This window comes from Protopterus annectens, chromosome 8.part0 (assembly GCF_019279795.1).
Source record: "Protopterus annectens isolate FY-2018-M chromosome 8.part0, PAN1.0, whole genome shotgun sequence".
Taxonomy (NCBI): domain Eukaryota; kingdom Metazoa; phylum Chordata; order Ceratodontiformes; family Protopteridae; genus Protopterus; species Protopterus annectens.
The window spans coordinates 1368277339-1368301251 of record NC_056741.1 but is presented as its reverse complement, the minus strand read 5'-3'; the positions used below and the strand labels follow the sequence as shown (position 1 = coordinate 1368301251).

The 23913-nt window shown below is 40.1% G+C and overlaps 1 protein-coding gene across 2 annotated transcripts in view; it reads right to left on the bottom strand.

Annotated features, from left to right (window-relative positions):
- The window catches only part of LOC122809436 (FXYD domain-containing ion transport regulator 6-like), a 624090-nt gene that overhangs the window by 351896 nt on the left and 248281 nt on the right, over nucleotides 1-23913 (bottom strand). For both annotated transcript variants that reach the window (XM_044080947.1, XM_044080949.1), the window contains exon 2: nucleotides 15021-15074. In XM_044080947.1, coding sequence (XP_043936882.1) covers nucleotides 15021-15069 — 49 coding nt within the window. In that variant the 5' untranslated portion in view covers nucleotides 15070-15074. The remainder of the gene's footprint in view (nucleotides 1-15020; nucleotides 15075-23913) is intronic.

The window sequence follows — 23913 nt, the reverse complement described above, 5'->3', positions numbered from 1 at the left end:
GAAAGTTAAACTGGAATGGCCATGGAGGGTATATAGACAATACATAACACTAAACTATAAACTATATCATTCTCAATATTGACTAATCTTAAATGTGTTATACAAGAGTTAGCATGACCAACAGGCAAAAGAGGAATGTTAACTTAATCAGTGGTAAAAGGCTCATTTGTCATAATTAAAAAAAAACAATAAGGCAGTTGCACTTCAACAATGATGCCTATGGGGTATGAGGGAAATTTATAGAATTGCTAGTAAATCACTGTCAACATGCCGGTGATGCTTAATTTGATCATTAAGCCACAGAACTGAAGTTTGGAAAGAAGTCATTGTAATGAAGACATGTCCATTTCTCCTACTGCAGTAATCTGCACTGATTATATTAAGTAAGAGTGGATGAAAGGTTGGGGGTAATTGAGATTTGCATCCCCCAGCATGAACCATTCCTCATGTAATTAGTGTTATTTTTTTAATATTGTGACTTTAGTTTTCTTTTGTTGGAGTCTGTTTTTGCTGTGTTTCTGACATCTATATTAAAGGTTGCTTTTGACAAGATTAATTTTCAAAACTATGTCAAACTTTGTAAATTTCATTCAGGTTTTTATTTTTAGATACCCTTCTATAATGTTGCAGTTTTGGAAAGAATATAAACAGATTAAAGTTATTTACATAGTACCTGGAAAGACCATATTTCTTTGCCATAAGAAACATTAATATTAGTTTATACTGTGTCATTGCCTCAGCAGTCAGAGTCAACAGCTCCCACCAGATAGCACATTTGCCTCTGATATCAGTAAGGTCAGAATGGGGCAGGTTCTAACCTTACAGAAATTACTAGGATATGTACGCCAATATTCACACTATAGTGCAGCATAGGTAAGGGGCTACATTCCCACCAAAGATGTTGCCCTTCAAATTAGATAGTTAACTGATGTTCTGTTTACATAAGATACCTAAATTGGTGGTATCTCAGCTGGATATAGGTTCATAGAGTCATAGGTTCATAGGTAGGTACTAGGCTACCAGCCCTGGGGCCTATATAAGCCTAGCCAAAAGTTCCCTGGCTTTTGCCACCCTAGAAAGTTATTTTCCTGCACCCCTGTCTAGCAGAGCCATAGAAGTGATCCCCGGGGAGAATTTCCTATTTCCCATCCAATTGTCAAGATTTTTCTTAAAGAGGGCTAATGAGGAGCTTTGCTTGACATGAATGGGTAGACTGTTCCAGAGCATGGGAAGTCTCTGGGACAGGAATCTATCCCTCCAACATGTTCTGTTTATTGTGGTGGCAAGGTTTAGATCCCTGCAGCATGTGGCTCGGAGGGATTGGGGTTTCTTTAAGTGTAGCATGTCCAACAGATCTGGGTTTGACATGGCTTTGTATGTTAGGCAGAGGTCACCTCTGAGTAGGCGGTAAGCAACAGAGTAGCGCTGGAGTTTTTTTAGACAGTCTGCATATGGCATCTGTTTTGAGGCCAGTAATCCTCTTTGTGAGGTATTTCTGTGGCCTTTCTAGTTGTTGTAGATGTCTTGCGAGGTACATGCCAAATGGGGCGTTGTACTTTATAATGGGTCTGATGAGGGATGACTAGAGAGGAACAATGACCTTGTTTTTTTCTGGAGGTGAATCCCTTTGTGATGAGGTGTGCCACGTAGAAGGATTTCCTGACTACTGTGGCAACATGATTACCAAAGGAGAGACTACTCCCCACCTGTGTCCCAAGGTCTCTTATCACACTTTTGGTGTTTAGTAGGCTACCACCTATGTGGCAGTTCATGGGTACAGTGTTTTTCCCAAAGGAGATGACAATAAACTTATTGGCATTGAGCTTGAGGCCACGACTTCAACACCAAGCATCAGTCTCAGTGAGGCCCTTCTGTAAAATCTCCACATCATTAGGCAATTCTATTATGGCACCTAGTTTGCAGTCATCTGTGAACTTTGTTAGCCAAAGACCTGCTGTATTAGCCTGGACTTTTGAGAAGTAGATGCCAAACAGGAGAGGACCCAGGACTGAACCCTGTGGTACTCCACGTGTCACTAGTCTGAAGTTGGATTTGGAGTCGGCTACTTTGACTGTGTGGATTCTGTCAGTGAGCCAGTTGGCCACCCATCTTGTGACATAGGGATTTATGCCCAGTCTAGTGAGTTATCTATAATTCCAAAGTGGGGGATGGTGTCGAAAGCCTTGGCGAGGTCAAGATAGGCTGTGTGCACCACCTTACCCTCATCCACGGCTCTGGTGGCTGCTTCAAAGATGTCAATTAGGTTTAGGAGACATGACCTACCTTTTACAAACCCAAACTGAGTGGGGTCCAGAGTTGGGAGGTTTACTATGTCCTTGTTTATAAGCTCCAAAATGATACCTTCCACGGCCTTGCAGACCAGGCTCATCAGGCAAAAGGGGTGGTAGTTCCTGGGGTCCGTGGTGGTGCCCCCTTTGTGGTGTGGGATAACTGTCGCTGTGCACCATTCAGTAGGCATAAAGCCTGAAGTGAGGCTATGATTGAACATGGTACTTAGTTGGGGTGCCAGTTCATTCTGTAGTTCATGCAGAACACAGCCTGGGATGTTGTCATGTCCCATGGATGCTGTGTTCTTGGCTTTGGAGAGTGTGGTCTTTACTTGTGCAGCCATGATTACAGGGGCTTTGCATTCTTCTGGTAAAGTGATGGGCCCTTTGGGGCATGGGGGGGGTGAAGTTTGCACTGAACCTATCTGCCAGGATGTTGGCAATATCAGTTGGTTCTGTATATCTAGTTCCATTGTGCTGTAGCTCAGAGCAGATCTGAGTGTCATCATTGAGATTCTTGACATAGCTGTAGAATGCTTTGTGGTTGTCTTTGGAATCAGTGGCGATTTTATTTTCATAACTATCTTTGGAGGATTTTATGAGGGATCTCAATTTCTTACTGAAGTTGACCAGGGAGTTCCTGCAATCAGGGGATTTTACTCTTTTTTGCAACAGATTCTTCCTTCTGTTGTAGAGTTTCTTTATGGCAGGGAACCACCAGATTGGCTTCCTTTTTTTGGAGGATAGCATCTTGGTTCTGTTGGGGATGGCATGATCCACGCACTCACGTATGTGCTTATACAGTGCATTTGTATAGGATTCAGCAGTTGTACCTCTATTTTCCATCTGTATGGGTGTTGTGAAGCTTGCCACTTCTGTCTTAAGAAGCGTGAAGTTGGCTTTGGAGAAATTGTTTACTGTGGTTTCTTTAATGGGGGGGGGTGGGATATTGATGTCTAGGGTGATTAGCTTGTGGTTGGATCTGACCAGTGAGGAATTGACCTCTGGTGTGGAACATCAGTTGCCCATATTGGTAATGACCAGGTCCAGGATATTGCTTCCCCTGGGGGGGGGGGGGTATGGGTAAGCTGATCAGTGGCGTTGAAATTTATGAATTCCAGAAAGTGTTTAGCAAATGAGTTAGCACATGAGTAGTTTTCCCAGTTGATGGTGGGGTAGTTGGAATCGCCCATTATTAGGGTATTGGGCTGCACCTTAATATTACCCAATATATCAAGAAACGTGGAGTGGGCTTCCTGGGGCATGGCGGGGATCTGTAACAAGCTACAAACTGGATTGCAGTCTTGCCCAGTGTTAGTTGCACTTGGATAATTTGAGTTGCATTATATTGAGCAACTAGCTTGGAGGTGTAGATATCCTTAATGAATATGGACACGCCTCCTCCTTTAGTGTTTTGGTCCAGGTTAGGTGGCTGAAAGGTGTGGTATGAGTAATAGCCTGGTAATGCAGGACTGCTCTCTGGAGCCTTGAACCAGGTCTCTGTCACAGCACAGATGTTCTCCATTTTAAGGAGTGCCTCGAGTGAGTTCATTTTGAGGTTTAGACTTCTAGCATTGAGTAGCATTACCTTCAGATTTTGCTTGCTTATACCTGCTACGATGGTGAGTTTGTCATTAGAACCTTGCCTAAAAAAGGCACTATAGGGGTGGCAAGAGCCTTAGCCAGTATCCGGAATCCCAGGGGCGACAGGTGCAGGCCATCTCTGGCAAAGCAATGTGGTCTGTCGATCATGTCGTACCAGGCAGACAGACACTGGATCCCCTTAGAATGATACCAGAAGCTTAGCCAATTTTTGAAGTCAATCATTTTGTCCTTGTATTGTAGTATCATTCTGGGTGATGGAAGGATGCTACTCAGGGCTAGGGTCATACCTGCCCGGGCTACATGATCCAAGAGCTCCTCCATGTCTCTTTTCATGTAGTCCAGGGAGTTACATCTCAGGTCATTCATACCAACATGGACAATGACAAAGTCATATTTGTACCTGTTGTGGAGTGACCTGAGTGCTTGCATTATGTGGTGGATCGTGGCACCCGACAGGCAGCTGACAGTAACTTTCTCCTTGTTTAGCCTGGTGAGTGGGACATCAGTGTGCCTGACTGCAGAGTCACCTAGTGTATTGAGTACGTTGTTTTGCCTTATGGGCTGAGATTGAGTAGCACACTGATTTTGTGGGCTATGTGTCATTTGGGTAGTGTTGGGGGTGGTGGTTGCTTGTGTTTCAGCTTTGGACAGATGTTGTTTGGACAGATTTTTACTGAGAGCCTCCGCAAATGTAGGTGTGTGTTTTGTGATACTATGTGTGGGTTTAGGTGGTGTGGTTGGATCTGACCAGCAAGGAGTTGACCTCTGGCGTGGAACATCAGTTGCCCATATTGGTAATGACCAGGTCCAGGATATTGCTGCCCCTAGGGTGGGGGATATGGGTTGGATGGACTATGTGTTGAGTGTGGTGTGGTGCAGGAGTTTACCTTCTCCTCTTGAGTGTCTAGTACAGTCTTGGCTGGAGAGAGCTTGGCTTGCAGTTTGGCTATATAAGTGCAACTCCCACAGGTTGTGGTGTTGGGTGGTAGGAGGAGAGGGTTGTCAGTGTACAGGCAACCTCAGCTTGACTAGCAAGCCTAGCACCTGAGCAGTCAGGTGGGGAGATAGGAAATGTAACAGTATTTTACATGCTTGTCTATCCAAGACGAAGTGAGGGGGTCTAAAATGCAGGATAATATCTCCACTGATGATACTGGGGGCAAGTACTTCCATTAGCACTGACCACTGAAACTGCTAAGGCTTCCTACTACTGAGGAAGGCAGTACCCTCTGTCTTTCTGATGAGACAAACCGAGATCCCATCCACCTGAGTTGGTAGTAGCTCAGATGGATGTAAAATATTCTGTGGAACTTATCAAAAAGTGTAGGGGAGGTTTGCTAGTCCCCTGTTCAAATTTCCATTGTCAGTATGAATACTCCTTAAAGAGAGGCCACTGATCTAATGGTGCTAATGTCAACAAAGTGTAAATAAATAATTAAATAAATATTTTGGTTCAGACCAGAAATTAGTGTGATTTAGTACATTCCCAAATTAATTCCTTCTTTTAAACATGCACAAGATTCAAATACAATAAGAGAGCACTGACCTAAAAATGTTTTAGTACTCCGCTCATATTAGCATTGCACAGTGCAGTTTGCAGGGATTAATTCTGTTCACATTAACATATTCCACTCTTGTTCCACAGTTTCTGTTTAAAAAGATTCCAACCAGACAGGTCATAGAACTTACTGCCATCCCGCCTGATATTTCTTAAGCTGAGGCTATGAATTCCATGTCGCAGTTCTTAAGATACTGCTTCCAAGTATCTGCTCATGTTAGTTCTCTCATCATCTTCTGGGATTATTCCATCCTATTGGAATGAATGCCTTCTGATTTCCCCACCACAGTTGTTCAGCCTTTCATGTCCTACAGATTTAACCTACCACCACTTACTGGTGTTCTTGAAAGAACCATCTATGACCAGGTACAAGAATGTACTAATATGTATGGTCTCCTACATCACTCGTGGCAGAGTTTTTAGAAGTGGATTTAGTACTGTATCATCTCTGAACCTTACCCTTAACACCAGTATTACCGGTGATACTTTGTCACTGTTAACACCAGTATTACCGGTGATGCTTTGTCACCGTTAACACCAGGATTACTGGCAATGCTTTGTCACTCTTAAAGACATTCTTTGTCTTGTACTTGTCATCCTATCAAGGCTCAAGGCTTGATAAATTTTGGTGAAGAACCCCCTCCCCCATTGTTTATGTCTGTAACTATACTGAGATTAGAAAATTCCTAGTCAGCCAAAGATATACATTTTCTAAGAATGGTGCCCTTTGCTTCTTTGTTCCATAGTGTATGCTCTCATAGCCTCTTCTATTCTTTATGGGGTTGTGTGCTGTGTTATATACAGCTGGTTTGATTCTTCTTAATTCAGGTAAAAATGAAAAAAAAATAAAGTGGGCTGTAGGAACACTTTGCAATCATTGGCAATGGACTGGTCACAATGGATTAACTGCTAACACCAATGGGACCTATTCCTTGTTTGCTGAGACCTCTCTAACAATATGGCTCCTGTGAAACCCCCTGCTCCACTAAACGGTATATTTACTCAGGGAGTCAGTCATAGGTGTCGAGGTGTCTGGCTGTAGAGCTGGTAGATAGTGTGGGGTGAATGGAGCACCTGCAGTGAGTGTCAGCTTGCACAATGTACCAATCAGGCAGGGAGAATAGCAAAGGAAAGAAGAGCTTCTTGTTTTTAATTTCCTGGTGACACTTGCACACACACTTTTTCTGTACTTTAAAAAAAGAAAAAAAAACATTTACTTGTCCTTATATTGTAAGTAAAAATACATGCATCCTTGAATAGCTTGTCTGCCTTCTGATTAAAGTGGGTGGTACCATCCTCTCATGTTTCACAAAGAATTATTATTTTTGTTATTGGATGCAAGTGTGAAAAGATGTTATTAGTTACCTGTTGGTTGTTTTGAAAAAAATACTGTTCCTTGACGATCCCCATTATCAGGCCGTTCAGAGCAGGACTTGAGTTTACAGAACAAAACTCTGTCCATGTTCCACCTTGTCCTGTGTACACAGGGTGTCATATTGCTCACCCCTATTGCGTTCTATGCATTGCCTGCACCTATTTTATTTAGTCCCTTCAGAGGCAGTAGCTTGGTTCTTTGGGTACCTTCTACAAATGGCTTTCTACAAAACTGTCTGCAGAATCTGTATTAATTCTGCCAGTATCCCCTTCCCATCAGATGCCTTCCACAAAAGTGGCAAACCTGCATTACCTTTGTATTAAAAGAATGTTAAGTTTGTTCGCAGTACCTGTTCTGTTTTCATAAGTTCATCTTCAGACCCAACACATTTTCCCTTATGGCCCTGCTGTGGTACAACATGTTGGGGTAGGTGGTAAGTAGGGAAAACACACAGCAAGGAAATGTCTTCAATTCAAAGTTGGCAGTGCATGGTATGTTAAGTCTAAAGTTATGACCATTGTCTAGCAAGAAGATGATACATTCAACATGGATTTTTGAAGACTGTCGGTATACTTACTGGCTTTTTTAGAGTTGTAGATATTTTTCTTATTTGGATTTGATTTAAAGGTTCTGGTGCCTTTGATTGGCAACAATTCTCAAATTGTTTTAGAGCAGGATGAAAGTGGGGCACTGCTCAAAAATGGCATGCAAAAATAGTATTCAGACATTTTGTATCGTACTCTGCCAACAAGGGATCACTTACATTAGGAAGGTGCTTTTAATGCAAGTCACATTCTGCTGACATCCTTCAGGATGTGGCTGCCATCTCATCCTGTAGCAAGACTGTCAGTTTTGATTTATGCATACCAATGCATTTTATTTAGTGGCTGCTCTTACATTTTGTTTGCAGACTCAAATTCTAAATATAAATACTCTTTTTACTTATGTGTGTGTATGTGTGTGTTTGTATCTGTATCTCACACACACACACACACACACACACACACACACACACACACACACACACACACACACACACACACACACACACACACACACACACACACACGTATATATATTATCCTTGCTCTCTACCCTCTATATTTCCCATGCTATCTGCTGCAATCCTCTCCTCTGTCACTACAGAAAAAAAGATCACAACACTTTGTACTGTGAACAGTTTGCAGAGAGAGAGTTATTTGTGACCACATCAGAGCTTCCCAATCTCTGCAAACAACGGTCATCCAGTTTTCCTGTCTACAGTGGGTTACTTCTACACCCACAGATTCACTGGATCTATATCAGCAGTCTAGTCCCAAGCATCCACCAAAGACACTGTACAATAAAAGTGTGTATTGTTAGCAGACTTTAACTACCATAACGCTGACACTACTTAACTGTGACTGGGAAAGTACAGCACCGAACCACTTTAGTAATGTTTTGAAGACTTGGACAGTATAAAAGAGTATATTGTTTACTACAAGCAATTTCTCCTGTAGTGACCTCAATGTTTATTGCACTTTAAAACAGGTTCTATATATTACCTCAATGCAATACTATATAATGGCCTGGGGGAATGTGTGTTGGCCCCCCCTGGCGGTTGGTGAGGACCAACGGTTGTGACCGAAGTACAAGGCGAATGTAATAGGTGGTTGCATTTATAATTAAAATATAATTATTTTTATTATAAAAAAAAGTTTTTGCTAAAAAAAAATTACTTTTCTAAAATAATATAAATTTTGCTGCCCTACTGGGCTTCCACTGGTATTCGCATGGTGGTATTGATGTTCTTTCGCGTACTTCACAGCCTGCCTACTGCATACATCAGAGCTGTGGGAGCAACGGCGATCCTCATTGCTTGCTTGATCTCATATATTTTAAATGGGTTTAGCAAGCAATGAGCGAAAATAAAATACAGAGAAAATAAACGAGCTTATTCTTTAAAGCTGTCTCATTAATTTATATGGTTTATCGAAAAAAACAGAAAAAGAAACGGAGATGTTTGGATCTCAATTGCTTTTGCTTACATATGTCGCTATGATAAAGGAGTAGTTTACAAGGCAAAAAAAGCTAAAAAAATTAGCGAGGATCTGCGTGCTTTTTAAACCTGTTTATGTTATTTTAACTTAATTTAACAAGAGCATGACTAACGGAAAAAGAAAAAGTTAATTTCACCCAGACTTTTTCTATTAGTATGAGGGATTTACATATGGCTGCGCTGTTTGGGCTGGCCAATCAGCATGCACGTTTTAGAGGAGGAATTGTATAATGTTGATTAAGCACAACTGTTTTTAACTTTTCTTTCTGAAACCATCTCTCTTTCTCTCTCTCCTTCTCTTACTCTGTTTAATTATGTACGCACTGTTTAATCCTCCTTGCTTTGGATTAATTTATTTAATTTCCTTTGACGGCTTCTTACACTCACAGTACATGTTGTCTGAAGCAGCTGATGTTGTGAATATAAAATGAACATGCATCATCAATACCTTTCACAACAAAAATCTCACACGTCTGTAAAATGATTACTCCATATACAGAATGAAGGTAGGGCCTTACTCACATGTGTCTGTAAAATGATTACTCCATATACAGAATGAAGGTAGGGCCTTACTCACACGTATCTGTAAAATGATTATTCCATATACAGAATGAAGGTAGGGCCTTACTCACATGTGTCTGTAAAATGATTACTCCATATACAGAATGAAGGTAGGGTCTTACTCACACGTATCTGTAAAATGATTATTCCATATACAGAATGAAGGTAGGGCCTTACTCACATGTGTCTGTAAAATAATTAAGGCATATACACAATTAAGGTAGGGTCTTACTCAGTACACTCCTCTATTTCACCTACCACACAGATCATAACAGATATATAAAATAAGACACACACCTCTCTCCCTTACAGAAACAGATCCAGACTAACCTGTAAATGCAGCACTATCCACTACAACTGAAAAATGTAAGGTTGTGCTTTAGCTTACAGCATCAGAATCGCCTGCCCAAACTAATGCCAGCATTACTTTCAAACTTGTAAATAAAAGCAGGTATTTGGGGTACAGTTAATTCTGATGCTGCTCACTCATATTTCCCTGCCCCATATGACACTTTCAAAACCGAGGCATTATTTGAGTCAAACACTAAATTAACAGGAAAATTACTGTGGAATCAAGCAGGAACAGACTGTTCTTTAGACGACTTGTTGGCTCTTGTAAGATCAAGGTCCGTCTGCATTTAATTAATAAATAGTACCAATTTCTGTGGAAATGAGGATGGAAGTCTTATGAAAATAAATCATATGATGGTATTTGACTCTACCATTTCTTAAAATCCCCGTACCCTGTTTGGAGGTCTTATGGAAGTAAATCATATGAGGGTATTGGACTCTACCAATTCTTAAAATCCCTGTACCATGTTTGGAAGTCTTATGGAAGTAAATCATATGAGGGTATCGGACTCTACCAATTCTTAAAATCCCTGTACCATGTTTGGAAGTCTTATGGAAGTAAATCATATGAGGGTATCGGACTCTACCAATTCTTAAAATCCCTGTACCATGTTTGGAAGTCTTATGGAAGTAAATCATATGAGGGTATCGGACTCTACCAATTCTTAAAATCCCTGTACCATGTTTGGAAGTCTTATGGAAGTAAATCATATGAGGGTATCGGACTCTACCAATTCTTAAAATCCCTGTACCATGTTTGGAAGTCTTATGGAAGTAAATCATATGAGGGTATCGGACTCTACCAATTCTTAAAATCCCTGTACCCTGTTAAGCTACTCTGTGTTTGTCAGCAATGTGCTAAATGCAGATGATACTATATCTGTTCTTTCAGACTTTTGTCATACCAATACCAAATATATCTTTTACAACAAAAGAAAACTTCACTCTGGCTTTATAATGTCAGCTTAAATACCACATGTAAAATATTATTAACTGGGAAGCATCATAAAACTATGGCAATGAAGGATTAAGGCTGAAACTGTTGAAAAGTTCTAAATTATGATGTTGCATTCAAGCAAACAAAACATTGGTTTCTTAAGTCTGGCAGCTTAATATTAACTTCTTCCATTATGCAAAGTGTAATTATTTCTCCTGACGTCATCTTCATGAATGTGGGAGCTATGTCATTTTTTCCATTTCCAAATCGTAATGCATTGATGATTGCACTATTGATAAATGAAATCACATCCTTGTGTCCATGTGAACATTTTTGCTATCTTTTGTAGCATCAATAAAATACAATAGTAACACTTTAATTGTATAAATCCTGAAAACACATAATTACATGGCTGCATTTACTGTGTCCAACATATTCTTGCATTTTTGTAAGCCTTCAGAAGAACTGTGTGAAATGGTACACACTGCAATACTAAATGTTTTGTTTGCACCATGAAATAAGAGTTGGCTCTCATTTTATAGGTTCATAGGTTCATAGGTAGGTACTAGGCTATTGGCCCTAGGGCCTATATAAGCCTAGCCAAATGGTACCATGGCTTTTTCCACCCAAGAAAATTATTTTCCTGTGCCCCTGTCAAGCAGAGCCACAGAAGTGATCCCCGGGGTGAATTTCTTATCTCCCATCCAATCATCAAGATTTTTCTTGAAGAGTGCTAATGAGGAGCTTTGTTTGATATAGATAGGTAGTTTGTTCCAGAGTATGGGAAATCTCTGAGACAGGAATCTATCCCTCCAGCATGTTCTGTTTATTGTGGTGACAAGGATTAGGTCCCTAGAGCGTGTAGCTCGGAGGGATTGGGATTTCTTTATGTGGAACATTTCCAACAGCTCTGGGTTTGACATAGCTTTGTATATTTGGCAGAGATCGCCTCTGAGTAGGCGATATGCGACAGAGTAAAGCTGGAGTTTTTTGAGACAGTCTGCATAGGGCATCTGTTTGAGGCCTGTAATCCTCTTTGTGAGGTATTTATGTGGCCTTTCCAGTTGTTGTAGATGTCTTGTGAGGTACATACCAAAAGGGGCATTGTGCTCTATAATGGGTCTAATGAGTGATGAGTAGAGGGGAACAATGACCTCTTTTTTCCTGGATGAGAAACCTTTTGTGATAAGGTGTGCCACGTAGAAGGATTTCCTGACTACTGTGGTGATGTGATTATCAAAGGAGAGACTACTGTCCACCTGTGTCCCAAGTTCTCTTATCACACTTTCGGTGTTAAGTAGACTACCGCCTATGTGGTAGTTCATGGGTACAGAGCCAAAAGGGATGACAATGCACTTTTTGGCATTCAGCTTGAGGCCGTGGCTTTGACACCAGGCATCTGTCTCAGTGAGGCCCTTTTGTAGGATGTCCACATCGTTAGGAGATTTTATTATGGCTCCTAGTTTGCAGTCATTTGCAAACTTTGTTAGCCATAGACCTTCTGTGTTAGCCTGTACTTCAGAGAAGTAAATACCAAAGAGGAGAGGACCTAGGACTGAACTCTGTGGTACTCCACTTGTCACTGGTCTGAAGATGGATTTAGAGTCTGCTACTTTCACAGTGTGGGTTCGGTCAGTGAGCCAGTTGGCAATCCATCTTGTGACATTGGGATTTATACCTAGTTTAGTGAGTTTGTCTATAATTCCAGAGTGGGGGATGGTGTCGAAAGCCTTGGCGAGATCTAGATAGGCTGTGTGTACCAACTTACCCCCATCTACAGCTTTGGTGATCGCTTCAAAGAAGTCGATCAGGTTTAGGAGACATGATCTGCCTTTTACAAACCCGAACTGGGTTTATTAAATCACTTTCACCCATACCTCTCAACCTCTTAGAGGACGAAATCTGGACTATGCTATAAAAATGGGGGACAATGGCCAAAAATAGGGACACTTTTTAGATATTGCTATTACAAACTTAGAAAGTTGATAGAATAACAGGTTTTACTGTGGCTCTGCTCAACAGTGGCACAGGAAAATAATTTTCTTGGGTGGCGAAAGCCAGGGTACCTTTGGCTAGGCTTATATAGGCCCTAGGGACAATAGCCTAATACCTACCTATGCATTAGCATGAATTTTCTGAAGGGTGTGAAGTCTGAAACTCAAATATCTGTCATTATTTTCTGACTTCAACCATCAATGATTTGCCAGAAAACTACAATTTTATGAGAAAAAGACTAAAAATATGAGGCAAAAATCTTGACATTCTGTGAAAATCTGTAGAGTTGAGAGTTATGTTTTCACCGTCAGTCAAGTAAAAATGCTACTTCCAGTGTTCTGTCGTGCAAAAACCTTGTTGAAGTGAACAGTCTAATAAAGATGGCACTGCATCTTGTGAAGACACATTCTTAGCTATACCATTTGTCAGGACTATTTTAACCTAAAACTGACAATTCAAATGTTTCATCATTGGTGGCCTAATGGTTAAGGTGTTTGCCTTACAACACAAGGTGCAGGGTTTGAGCCTTACAAGGGATAATCAGCTAGGCTTCAAATGGCTTGCAAGGGCAAGTTAGTCCAGTACTAATCTATGTATGGTATCTTTTTTCTTATCCAGAACAAATTGTTTAATTACTAACTTCAATGGGTACATAAATTTATGTTTTAATCCAGGAATTTCAGTAGTTTCTTTTAACAGACAATCATAAAAGAAAACCATGAACATTTTAAATATCTACTTAAAAACAACCAGAGTTTTGAGTATGTATTTAGTTTTAGGAAAGCAGCTTCTTCCACCATCTGTAGCTCATCATTTCTTACTTATTGCTCAAAGCAACTCGTGCACATACTGATCTATCCAGTTTTGAATCTACTCATCCTTTGTGGTTCATGGTGGCGGCAAGCTCACTGGGGGCACATCAGAGTTCCTGATCTCCAGCAACAGTCTTCAGCTTATCCTGCAGGATCTACACTGGTTCCTAGACAAGCAGGGAGGACAGTCTCTTCACTCCATCCAAGGTACACACTGGAGCCCCCTTCCCAATGGGCTTCACCAGATATAATTCCTGCCGGAGGCATCTAGAGGGCATCCGAAATAGGTGCCCAAACCTGCTTGGCTCTACCTCACAACCCAGAGAAGCAGTAGCTATGGTACCATACCTTCCAGAAATGGTGAACTCATTACTCTGCTATGGACAGTGAGCCCAACTACCCCACAAAGGTACCCCAGTTCCACCATTTGTATCTGTGAAATCATCAAAATGGATTCAACCTTCCAGACACTGATCATCCAATGGGTTTTACTCATAAGTTTAAACCAGATACTCTACTTAATTCTGAGTACAAAGACAGTGTAGGGTAGTTTAAACAGCTGCATGGGAAACTAGTGTTGGCATTGACAACATACAATTTTGTAATGTAGGAAATACCAAAGTAAGAGTTTTTCTGACACCCATTGAGTTGGGGAAACAGTAGAATCATCAATCTTATTCTCTGCCTGTGTAGCACCAATTGGTAAACTAATGTTAAAGTATACTCACACACAATGCTGGGTCTTTGGAGGTTTACAGGGCATATGCAGCCCTTGGGGAGATCGGTAGTGAATTTCCTGTTAGGAGATGTTGTCAGAAAGGTCTAATGATGAGCAAGGGACAAGACTGGTTGAAGAAGGTGAGCTCAGCTCCAGAATAGAAAAAATAAATGTGCTAAAATATACGAGTCAGTGGGACTGGCATTGTATTTCCACCTGGGAGAGCTACCTATCAACTGTTATTACAACCATTCCTTCTGCCCCTCTGTTTTGTCCACTGCAGGAGAGGAAAGTGAATGAAAAAATGCATACAAAAATCAGCTTCATGGTATGTAAGAGCAAGCTTCACCCTTTAATATCATGCATCACTCAGTACTAATGTTTCAGATACCCAGAAAATTAGGTACCTTGCGTGAACATTCTTAAGCAGAAAAATAGGTGTAACACTATGTTGATCACCTTTACACCTTTCAGAGTCTGCATGCTTAATTAGTTAAACAAACTTGTGAGCTAGTACTTGAGCCAAATGGTGCATGTAATTGGAAGAATTTTAATCAGAGCTCTTTGTACATGCAGTGACTTAACAGTACCTGAATCCTCTACACACCTGGAGTGCAGTGTAGCATGTCTTATAAATGAGTCAGACACTCTGTGGGGGAGGGATGACCTTATTAGATACCACTGTTCTGGTTTAGAATATTCTCTCCCAGCATGACTTAATACTCCAGCTACATCAGCAAGTGCTTTAAACATGTATGTTAGAAATGAAATGCTGCACTTACCAGCCAATGGCAACAGCAGAGAACACAGGAAGAACATGATTCTCTCCATAGCACCTAAAAATAAATATAACCATTATTGGTGCGAAAAAAAACATTACAGGATAATGTAAATGATTCCAGCAAAAGTATGAGTTAAGAGGCAACAATGACAAAAAATGAATCATAGGTCATTACAAACACCTTAAATGTTGTATTAGAAACTCTAGTGCTGATTTTAAAGGAATAACAGTCTCACACTTTTCCATTCCAGCTGCTTATAAATCTGCTACAAATTCTGAAAATGTCTGACATTTGATTAAGATGGTGTTTAGCAGCTTGGTGCATGACAAAGAATTCTGGAGCATTCTATGTATGCTTCTTTTTAGTTGGACCCAAGAAATGTTTCAGGGAATACACGACAGTTCTTTGAGTACACAATTATTTTTTATGCTTCTTCCTCAGTAGACCCTTAGCTACGTATTTCAGCTCTTTCTATACATTTTTAACAGCTGCTCTCAGAAATGTATGTTATGGGGTGTACACCCCCCCAAAATAAAAAAAAATACTTGACAATCACAGTCTGACAACTCCACATACCCCTAAGGACTGGAGAGTGGAGATCCAGTAAGGATGACTTTGAAATTAGGAGCTGTGATTGACATGGTGTCATTGGTCATAGGTTCTACGATGAGAGGCCTGACATGCAGTGCTGAAGTGTGTGTGTGTGTGTGTGTGTGTGTGTGTGTGTGTGTGTGTGTGTGTGTGTGTGTGTTAATTCCTAAACTTGGAGGGGGATAGTTTGCCATCACTACATGAACACAACACCACTGTTTTCTCAGGGCATGACCCATCTTTCACACCTAAGTAATAGAGTAAGTGATGGAAACAAAAATGCCTAGACCAGCCTCTCTTTCTACAGCAAACCACTTTTCTCCTTAATGTTTCACTTCAGATCCAGCCTGATTTGTTTGCTGTCTTTCCAATATTTAGAACTTTAGGGTAACGTAAGCATGGTCTATTTAAATTTAAAGCCTGTCACCTATCAGTGCTTAAATGCACTGTCTGTCAAGCTACAACAAACTATAGATTGTGCAAAGTGACCATAACTCTTTCATGAATAAGTACTTGTTGATAGATTGTGCAAAGTGACCATAACTCTTTCATGAATAAGTACTTGTTGATATCTTCTAGAATCGTCCACTCTCTAAATATGTAATGTTATTCTTTCTTCTTAAGAAACTCTTGTACTGCATGATTTCTGTTTTCCCACCACATAACAATGCTACTCTAATATGGAGTGTGCAGTGCATTTCCAAAGTCCTCTATCATCCCATTTTCATGGCATAACTTCAGCCATTTTGCCCTATCTGATGTCGTTTTCAGTGAGGAACCATAATTGAATACTGGACTGCAGGATTGTTGTTATCAACTAACCCAGCAGGCACTTGCTCCTGTCACATATGTACCAGGCTTTGTAGCTTCAACATATACAATTAATAGTCTACATACATACATAACTAATTCAAACTTATATTCACTCATGTAATGCAGACCACCACTTTATGCACATATAATCACAGAAAAGTGTTTAGCACTCATATAAGCATCCAGACACCCTGCTGTATATGCTGTAAAATCTAGTAATAAAGAACACTGGGATCTCCTTCAAAATCTTTCTTACCCTATGCCCCCCCCCAAAAAAAAAAAAAAAAACTTTCCGTTTTCCCCTTATTTAATCATTTGTTAACTAGGTAAAGAGGTTCAGCCTTTTGAGAACTTCAGGTACAAAATAAATGTCTACATCAGTTACTAGTAAAAAGCAAAGGGTCCCCGAAATAAGGGGTTTCAGGACAGCAGCACACAGCAACAGGTAGCAGAGATATGTGCAGAAAAGCATGTGTGGAACACTTAAAAAAACAGCCTAGCATGCATTGTACTCAACAGCCCAAACTTAACAAGGGGTAAGGAATATTAAAATGAACAAAAAAATTCTTAGCAACCACATAAACTGACAAGGTACTCCTAGTAGGAAGGGGAGATGTCTCCTATGGGATTATATGGAATGCTGTGTCAAGTGAAATGAGGGAATGTGCCATTTAGGGGACATGAAGACTGCAATTATCGGGGGATAAAAACACAGGAAACAAAGCGATGGAAAATATAATACAATGCAGCAGCAGTGTCATGACATCATATGTTATGACACGCAGCAAGACAAGCTACTGATTCCCATAATTAAAATGATTCATTGATATATCATGGAAGAACAAAATGTAACACAATAATAACTGAGTCCTCTTGGCAGCATGATCTCGCTACTTGCAAAGGCTGAGCCGAAATGATTTCCATCAATAATGCATCTTTCAGACATTGTATGACATGACAGAGGAGTAACTGACTCCTCTTAGTAATAAGATCACATGCATAGAAAATAATGAAACAGAACACAAACTTACATCAGTAATATAATCTTACAGTATGTCATGGTTTAAAAATAAGTTGGCATAGACAGATGGGGTTTGAATCTGACCACTGCCAACCAATGTAAAGGTAAAGATGGTGGACAGCGGTTATAATGCGGTGATCTCCTTCTTTCATTGCCCATCACTAAATTAAATATTTGAAATATAATAATGTTAAGTCTGATGATCACCAGTGTTATGGCCTCTCACATCATAACACTGGTACCAAACAAATTAAAGCATACAAAAGAGCATACAAATATGAATTAATGAGCAATTCTCAAAGTACAGCCTAGCCACAAGATTATGCAAGAAATATGCAATGTTGCCCTGGCTATGGGCCTACATCATCCACACTCACAAACAGACTTCATGCTGAACACTGCACCAAGCAGGGTCTTGGGCCTAGCTCCTCAGACTCTTTTCCCACCACCATCTTTATACTTTAGTGCCTTCCAGTGGCATACGCCCATAGGACTGTGATTTAAATAAACTTACACACACACACACACACACACACACACACACACACACACACACACACACACACACACACACACACACACCACACTAATCTTCATGGAAGATAGGTAATATTTTCAAACACTACAGCCTTCTGTCCCATCATGACAGCAAGCTGCCACTGTCTTAGGTTATTAGACTTGTGAACACTCAGTTACTGTTTCACTCTCTTGAAAATAAAACCAAATAGTTATAACACCTGTCTGGCCAATTAAAGGTGGAGAATGGCAGCTTCTTACAAGTAAGCCATACATACTTATTAATGAAGGAAATGGACAACCAGGCATATGCTTTTTAAAAGTGAATACATAGAAATACCTTACTTGGAAAATAATGACTCAAACAATACAGTTAACAGCCAAATATACAGTGAGATATGGAATTGCATCTAGAAACACAATTTTGAATAAATAAAATACAAGAAAATATGTGTCCAGCTAGTCTTGCTATCTAGTGATTCTTAAAGGAGAGTATTCCTAACCTAAGCTAAACTGGTTGAATGTTCAGAACATTGGTAAAGTAAAATTGCAGGGAATTTACAGGTCCACATTTCAGGTATATATATATATATTTTTTTTCAGAAAGGTCACTGATGCAACTAAGCAGAGTTACACATTTACAAACTAATGAGTTTGTTTACCTGCTCTTGGTTAGCTATCTTCTTAACAGAACTGCACATCTTTTTCATCCATATAGCTTCCTGAGCTAGGACTAGTCAAAGATCTTGCAATCAAACAGCAGAATAATTTCAGTTCCTGATTCACATGTCTGCTTTACATCTGACATCCTGTGTATAATATTTTCCAGCAGAAAACAATTACAATCTTCAATTATAACTTCATATATCTTTTTATACCTTGTATAGAAAAGGGCTCACAAGTTGATACATCTTTTCACACCACTGAACAACACATTGCCGATATACCTTTAATAGGAAAAAATGGTCAAAAGTTCATGCTTCTGAAAAACACACATTGCAGATATACATTCATATAAAAAGGATACAAGTTGTCACATATTTTCTTGGACTGAAAAACACAAACATCCCAGATTAAATTATATAATTTTAGCTGACTTGCTGTGGGGTTTATAAGCTTAATTGTAGTTCAAAAATTTGTTACAGCTTGATTCAGAAAACAATGGTATGTTCATTCCCAAACATTACATGTGGCATGAGGAACAGAATGGAATGGAACAGAGCAGTTTCACATTCCTATCAGTAATATAATGCCTGCATTTGTTATGCCACAAATAAAAGGAATGGAATGAAAAAGAACTGTAAGAGATCTCATTCAGTAACACAATCCATATCCTTGATCATAGCTCAGGGATGCCCACGTGATGGCATCAGTGACATGAGTATGAGTAATGGCCCTAATGCTGGAGAAACAGTTAAGGGGGGAAGAGGACTACTGAGCAGTCAGCAACATGTTCGCTTTTCTCAGAGGGAGAACTAATTTAGGCAGAGATCACTACATTGTAACAGGAGTTGGAGACAAATCATGGGCATTAAAACTGCAAAGGAATGCTGAGGTGTGTGCAGTTTCCTCAAGGGTTAGTATATTTAACAGGTCACACCGACAGAAGTAGATGACACATGATTTCAATGACTTGTTAAGGAACAAATGCAAAGCTCTCAGTCCCTATAATATGATATCCTCTTTTAGTTACTACTGAGTTTTAACCTTCCGTTGGTCTTTCAACTTAGTGTCAAAAGGTTAATAACTGCTATAATGAGAGGACATTTTAATTCTATCTGGTTCATAGGTTCATAGGTGTGTACTAGGCTAATGGCCCTGGAGCCTTTACAAGCCTAGCCCATAGGATTACCCTGGCATCATGTCATCTGACCTTAGTTCCCAGTGCCTCTGTCGAGTAGAGCCACTGGAGTGATCCCCGGGGTGAATTTTCTATTTCTCATCCACTCATCAAGATTTCTCTATAAAAGGGCCAGTGAGGTGCTCTGCTTGACATGTATGGGAAGTCTATTCCATAGCATGGGCAGTCTCTGGGTTATGAACCTGTCCCTCCAGCATGTTCTGTTGATTGTGGTAATGAGGTTGAGGTCTCTGGAGCATGTGGTGTGGAGGGATTGGGATTTCTTCAGATGTAGCATTTCTAACAGAGCTGGGTCAGACATGGCTTTGTAAGTCAAGCAGAAACCGTCTCTAAGTAGGTGATATGAGACATAGAATAGTTGGAGTTTTTTTAGTCTTTCCATACAGGACAAATGTTTAAGTCCTAGGATCCTCTTTGTGAGGTACTTTTGCAGCCTCTCCAGTTGTTGCAGGTGTTTAGTGAGGTACATGCCAAATGGGGCATTGTACTCAATTATTGGCCTAATGAGGGAAGAATAGAGGGAGACAATGACCTCTTTCTTCCTGGATGCAAAACCCTTAGTAATGAGATGTGCTGCACAGAAGGACTTTCTGACCACAGTGGCAATGTGGTGGTCAAAAGAGAGGTTGTTGTCAACCTGTGTTCCCAGATCTCTTATAGCACCTTCTGTGTTCAGTGGACTACCATCAATGTGGTATGGGAACCGGGTTTTTCCCAAAGAGGATGACGACACATTTTTTGGTATTGAGCTTAAGGCCATGGTTCTGACACCAGTCGTTGGTCTCAGTGAGGCCTTTCTGTAGGATGTCAACATCACTTGGGGTGTTAATAATAGCTCCCAACTTGCAACTGTCTGCAAACTTTGTCAGCCAGAGTCCCTTCTTGTTGGCCTGGTCTTCACAGAAGAGATAGCAAACAGGAGAGGACCCAGGACTGAACCCTGTAGGACTCCACTCATGACTGGTTGGCAGTCTGACTTGGAGCCAGCTACTATCACACTGTGGGTTCTACCTCTGAGACAATTTCCAACCCACCTAGTGATATAGGGGTTGATGCCTAGCTTAGTGAGTTTTTCTATGACTCCTGAGTGGGGAATGGTATCAAAGGCCTTGGCCAGATCAAGGTGGGCTGTATGAACCACCTTGCCTTCATCCACCGCTCTGGTGACTGACTCATAGCAGTTGGCCAAGTTGAGCTGGCATGATCTACCCTTCACAAAACCAAACTGTGTGGGATCCAGAGTTTGGAGATTCCCTATATCTTTGTGTATTAGGTCCATGATGATGTGTTCCATATCTTTGCATATCAGACTCGTCAGGTTAATGGGGCGATAGTTCCCAGGGTCTGTAGTCATTCCTCCTTTGTGGAGAAGGATGACTATAGCAGTGTGCCATTCGGTAGGGACAAAACCTGTGGTGAGGCTGTGACTGAACAGGGCACACAGGTGAGGTGCCAGTTCACTCTGTAGTTCATGTAGAACACAGCCAGGGATATTGTCAAGTCCCATAGAAGCTGTATTCTTGGCCTTGGACAGTGCTGTTTTAACCTGTGCAGCAGTAATACTGGGTGTCTGGCAATCTACTGGTATTGTGACTAGTCCCTTTGGGGGGAGAGAGGAGTAAAGTTGGCACTGAATCTGTCGGCCAGTATATTGGCAATATCTGTTGGCTCGGTATAGGAGGTACCATTGTGCAGTAGCTCAGAGCAAATCTGAGTATTGCTGTGGAGATTCTTTACATAACTTGTGGTTGTCTTTACTATCTGCTGCAATTCTGTTTTCATAGCTAGCTTTAGAGGATTTGATGAGGGATCTCAACTTTTTGTTGAGGCTGATAAGGGAGTTTTTCCAGTCTTGGGACTTACCTTATTCTGCATCAGTTTCCTCCTTCTGTTGTAGAGTTGGTTTATGGCAGGGGACTACCAGATTGGTTTCCTTTTTTAGAGGACAGCGTCTTGGTTCTGTTGGGTATGGCGAGATCTGTGCATTTCTGTACATGTTCGTCGTGGTGACATGGATAACTAGAACCAGTCAGAGAGGACATTAATTCTATGGGCAGTTTGGATGAAGCTGAGTGGCCTGATGTCATTAGTATACAAAAGGTTATAAAAAGCAACATGATATGTAGTATGGACCCACCACATGCCATAGAAGTGAACTAAGTAGAACATAGTCCAGTTCCTCTCAGTAATATGACTCCAAAAATGTGCTGTAACATGGTATAGTAGAAGAAAAGAAAAGAATAGAACAGAACAGAATAGAACAGAACAGAATAGAACAGAACAGAATAGAATAGTAAAAGAGTCCAACAAGACTACAACTGTGTCCCTGTCCACAACACTAATTTCAGTTAGGATTCATAATGCACACGCAAGTCCAACATAATATTAAAAGCATATTGACAATAACTGACTATGTAGAATATAAAAAGAAAGAAGCCAAAATAATTTGTTTACATGTATAGAAAGTTTTTTTACATATAAATTGGTAAAATTTACTTAAAACGATAGAAACATTTGGATTTGCATTAGACTACATTGATAATATTGACAACTCGTATAGACATTCAAAGGCATACATTAAAACTGTAACTTTCTAATCATCTGCAATAGATGTAAAAAGTGGACCAAACAAGGCTGCCCTCTATTTTTGTTTCTGTTTGCAATGGCACTGGAACCTCTAGCTAATGCAATCTGATTGCTTTAGGATAGTAAAGGATTTAATCTTCCAGCCTAATGGCATAGGAGGATAAAGCCCTGATTACTGCCCAAGTAACCTAAGTTTCATTAGAGGTTTAGGAAAATGTCAGGGAATACAGACTTCAGATGTTGGAGATATACATTCAAAATGATGCTGACCAGAAACATGTCATATTTATGTCTTACATTTCTGATTTCTGAAAAGAGGTTCGGTCTTTCCCATTCTTTAAGGTCAGATAATTTTAAGACACTAAGTTATATATTGCTACGTAATGTCGCAGTTCTATCTAGTGTACATAAGGATCGATGCCTCCTTCTGTGGCTGTGTTGCCAATGTTTAGGGGTGGCATCAGAAAACACAGTGAGATGACTTTTTAAAGTTTAAAACAGGTGCATTTTATAAAAATAATATCCAGACAGGTGAACAAAACATGTTTTACATGTGTTTTGCTGCTTAGTGGAAAGAAAAAAAAAACAGTAACATTAAATCTAAAGCTGCTCAGCAGCCCAGCTGTGTCATGTTTCAATGCAGCTACCACGTTTGTTTGTGGGATATACCAGGTTACACCACCTGAACTGATTGCAATGGAGTTCAGTGAGAAGTAAATCTTGAACCTATTGTATAACATTTGTAAGCTGAATAGTGTGCATTATCATAAATGATTTACAATCAACACTAGCAATAGTTGTTGGATGATAATAATACCAATCTAAATTATTTGTATTAGGTTGAAAAGACAGGCGATAAATAAGACTGCATTCATTATCTGTACAGGGGACACTATATCTATAAAAGCCTTGTAAAAGAAACTCTGGGAGTAGCCCATCAAGCCACAGTGGCCTACATAGTTTATAGGACACAATTATCATTTGGATATCTAATATAAGTATATATAAGTTCAGGGGATGAGTAAAGTTTGCCTCCACATCAGAGGGTGTGGGGGCGTGCCCTCATGCAAAAAATAGTTTAAAGAAGAAAAGTGATGTCTGTTATTACTCTTCTCCTGTTATTTTTGATCTTCTTTTTTTATAACATGCGAGTCACAATATTTTAATAGGGGGCATACTATCAACCCCTTATCATAAAAAAACTGGACAAAGCCAAAATTAACGGGGGGACAAAGCCCCCAAAATAGGGACAACTTTTAAGTATTACTCTCATAAACTTACAAAGTTGCTAGAATTACGTCTTGCGTTACCATCCATTTTCTGAAGGACATGACGTCTAAAACTCAAATGCCTGTCATTATTTACTGAATTTACTCCTCACTGATTTGCACACAAGAATCTAGAAAAATCACAAATTTTAAGAGGAACACACCACAAATATGAGGCAAAAATCTGGACAGTTGAGAGGTATGATTAGGGACCTGTTTGTGAGTGTGTGTGTGTCT